At 36.8% G+C, this 751-nt stretch overlaps 1 protein-coding gene across 1 annotated transcript in view; it reads left to right on the top strand.

Moving 5' to 3' along the window:
• The window catches only part of LOC124895298, a gene marked incomplete at its 5' end in the record, with an annotated part of 904 nt that extends 468 nt beyond the window's left edge, over nt 1-436 (top strand). Inside the window, one exon of the mRNA XM_047405734.1 lies at nt 277-436. Coding sequence (XP_047261690.1) covers nt 277-436 — 160 coding nt within the window. The remainder of the gene's footprint in view (nt 1-276) is intronic.
• Between the last annotated feature and the right edge of the window lie 315 nt (nt 437-751).

Genomic DNA, 751 nt, shown 5'->3' with positions numbered 1-751 from the left:
AAAATATTGGAACTGCTGCAAAAACTAATGGCATAATGCATGAACCTGTACGTGATGATAGACCCAATGCATTCAGTAACAACATCTCATCTGTTCTCTCTTGCATACAAACAACAGTTGATATTCCTTCTCAAAGCAGAAAAATTGATGTTCCTCCTAATATGTTTTTGGGCTAGCCCTCTAACATGGGGTTGAGACAAACAATAGATTGGGGGATTATTAAGAAAGAACCTATCTATGGTGGAATTCTCCGTTTGCCTTTGGTCCTCATGGCAGTTACTTGGAGTCACGTTCTGCAATGGGTGATGCATCTGTTTCGTCATTTAGTAGTGTGGAGTCTAACACGCAACCTCTTAATGAACCTCTTTTGGATGCTGACACTACTTCATTTGGATTTCTTGGGGAGATGCCTCAAAATTTTGGTTTCCAGACTTAACTGCTAATTTCACTAATAGTTCTGGTACGTGTCTTCCTCTTCCCAGTTTCTCTGTAATTTCACGGCATCTCTGGATTCTGTGCTTTTCTACTTTTAAAGTTTTAGGTATTAAAATGAGCTGGTATGATACTAATCAGGCATAATTTATATCCGTTTTGACTCGACATCAAATATACAATTATCAGATATGACACATGATGATTGTTACTAGTACTTCTCTCTCTTTGATTTTGCTTTTTTAGCAGGGTTTTTAAATGTTTGTGAGTGAACTTTTGATGTAATTAGTTGTTGTTAGGATTTTTAATGTCTCATTAG

This window comes from Capsicum annuum, unplaced genomic scaffold (assembly GCF_002878395.1).
Source record: "Capsicum annuum cultivar UCD-10X-F1 unplaced genomic scaffold, UCD10Xv1.1 ctg81152, whole genome shotgun sequence".
NCBI classification, from domain to species: domain Eukaryota; kingdom Viridiplantae; phylum Streptophyta; class Magnoliopsida; order Solanales; family Solanaceae; genus Capsicum; species Capsicum annuum.
Note: the sequence above shows the minus strand (reverse complement) of the source record. Positions and strands in the feature narration are given on the sequence as shown.